This window comes from Lolium rigidum, chromosome 3 (assembly GCF_022539505.1).
Source record: "Lolium rigidum isolate FL_2022 chromosome 3, APGP_CSIRO_Lrig_0.1, whole genome shotgun sequence".
NCBI classification, from domain to species: domain Eukaryota; kingdom Viridiplantae; phylum Streptophyta; class Magnoliopsida; order Poales; family Poaceae; genus Lolium; species Lolium rigidum.
Genome location: NC_061510.1, coordinates 47,909,266 through 47,910,977, shown reverse-complemented (window position 1 = coordinate 47,910,977; position 1,712 = coordinate 47,909,266). Strand labels below are relative to the sequence as shown.

General features: G+C 52.7%; 1 protein-coding gene across 1 annotated transcript; it reads left to right on the top strand.

Moving 5' to 3' along the window:
• Nucleotides 1–578: 578 nt before the first annotated feature.
• On the top strand, nt 579–1,438 carry LOC124695957. The gene has a single exon (XM_047228753.1). It carries the CDS (start codon nt 668–670, stop codon nt 1,217–1,219), a length of 552 nt encoding a protein of 183 aa, XP_047084709.1. The 5' UTR covers nt 579–667; the 3' UTR covers nt 1,220–1,438.
• The last annotated feature ends 274 nt before the right edge of the window (nt 1,439–1,712 follow it).

Below are 1,712 nucleotides of genomic sequence, written 5' to 3'. Positions count from 1 at the left end.
TTACTAATATTTGTTATTTTTCTGTTAGTGTTGTCCTAGCTTGTGACTAGCAACCTTTTTCCCCTTTGTGGGTCTCGGTTTCACTGTTTGTGATACCGCTCCAGGGGCGTACGCAGAAGGATGGGCGGGTGGGCTGTGGCCCATCCTGAATTTTTAGAAAACGTTTTATATTTAGTCATTTGAGTAAATTTTTATCACACATGAGCAGAAAAAAAAAATTTAGAGGTGTGTGCCCACCCTGAGGTATTTTTGTGCGTCCGCCACTGCCTAGCTTTAGTTTGTTTGCTTCTCTTTTGTTTAGCTGGTATTCCCAAAATCTTGTAAATCCTTTTTGTTGTGTAAGCTGGTGCAAGCTGGTGCACCCCAGCAAAACTGAGTGTTTATGCTTTCAAAAAAAAAAGGGCCATTGAGCCTTTCCTCTAAAAAAAAAGGTCATAAACCAAGGCCTAGTGTGTGGACAAGCTAAAATAAGGCCATGAAACTCGTGAAGCCATGAGCAAAATTAAGGATAGGTTCCCTAAAAAAAAGAGTAAAACGATGGCTATGTCTAGAAATTCTGGACGGTCCACGTATCCGGCTGTCGCTCATACAAGTGACGATCAAAACCCGAGAGAGCAGCCGCGCTTCCCTCCACCACCAACCAGCAGAGATAACGCACCAGCGCACCATGCCGCCGCCGTCTGCCGTCACCGCCTCAGCCGCGGCGTCCTCCTTCCTCCGCTCGCTGCCTCCTCCCAGCCTCTCCGTCCACACCGCCCTCCCACCTTCACTAACCCTCAAGCGTTCAGCAGGCTGCCACTCCCGCGTAGTCGCGCGGGCGTCGGCGTCCGGCGCGGCCGCCGCCGAGGCCGAGACGGTGTTCTTCGACGGTGGCGCGCACTACGGAGACCTTGCGGCGAACCTGGTACTCGGGCTGACCCTGCTGTGGCTGCCTCTGACCCTCGCCTCCGTCACCCGCGCGCTCTTCCTCCGGTACCGCTTCACCTCCCGCCGCGTGACTGTCATCTCCGGGCTGTCCGGCGACGACCGCACCGACTTCCCCTACTCGTCGGTCAGGGAGGTGGTGGTCGTGCCGCGGTTCATCGGCGAGTGGGGCGACATCGTCATCACCCTCAAGGACGGCACCAAGGTCGACCTCAGGAGCGTGCCTAGGTTCCGCGAGGTCGCCGACTACTGCCGCAAAATGGCCGCCGCCGAGGGCGCGCTCGGGGCCCAGTGAGGCGCGCGGCGACGAGTCTTCTGTTTTACTTACTGGCGCAGAGTTTTTCTTCTTCTTTGTGCTTGCCTGTTCGTCTGTTGTAAATTGTAATGTGAAGAAACTGAAACATCTGACGGAAGAAGTAAGGTTAAAGCTTTCTGGTCATTGTACGAGCTGTTGTGCTCTTCTTGCCACTGTCGTCATTGCTGGTATGAAGTGGGACGCGTTTGAATTGCACTACTGATCAGGTTTTGCTACCGATTAACTAACAGTGTCCAACCGCGAATATGGCGGTAGAGGATCGGCGCTTTGAACACCGACGCTAGAACTAGGACTGGCTAGAACTATCCATGCGCGTCCGTTCTAGCTGGATGTATTGCTCCACGCTACAAGTGTTTTTTGTGCCCATATTTAGGGCTCCTCACTGGAGTAGGAATATACGATTGGTCTCAATGTCATATGAATCATTCGGGCGTGCCTTCTCTTTTTTTTTTTTTTTTGAGAGAGAGAGAAA

Bases quoted from the DNA above. Each gene is read 5' to 3' on its own strand.
- LOC124695957 (XM_047228753.1), top strand. From the start codon at position 668: ATGCCGCCGCCGTCTGCCGTCACCGCCTCAGCCGCGGCGTCCTCCTTC.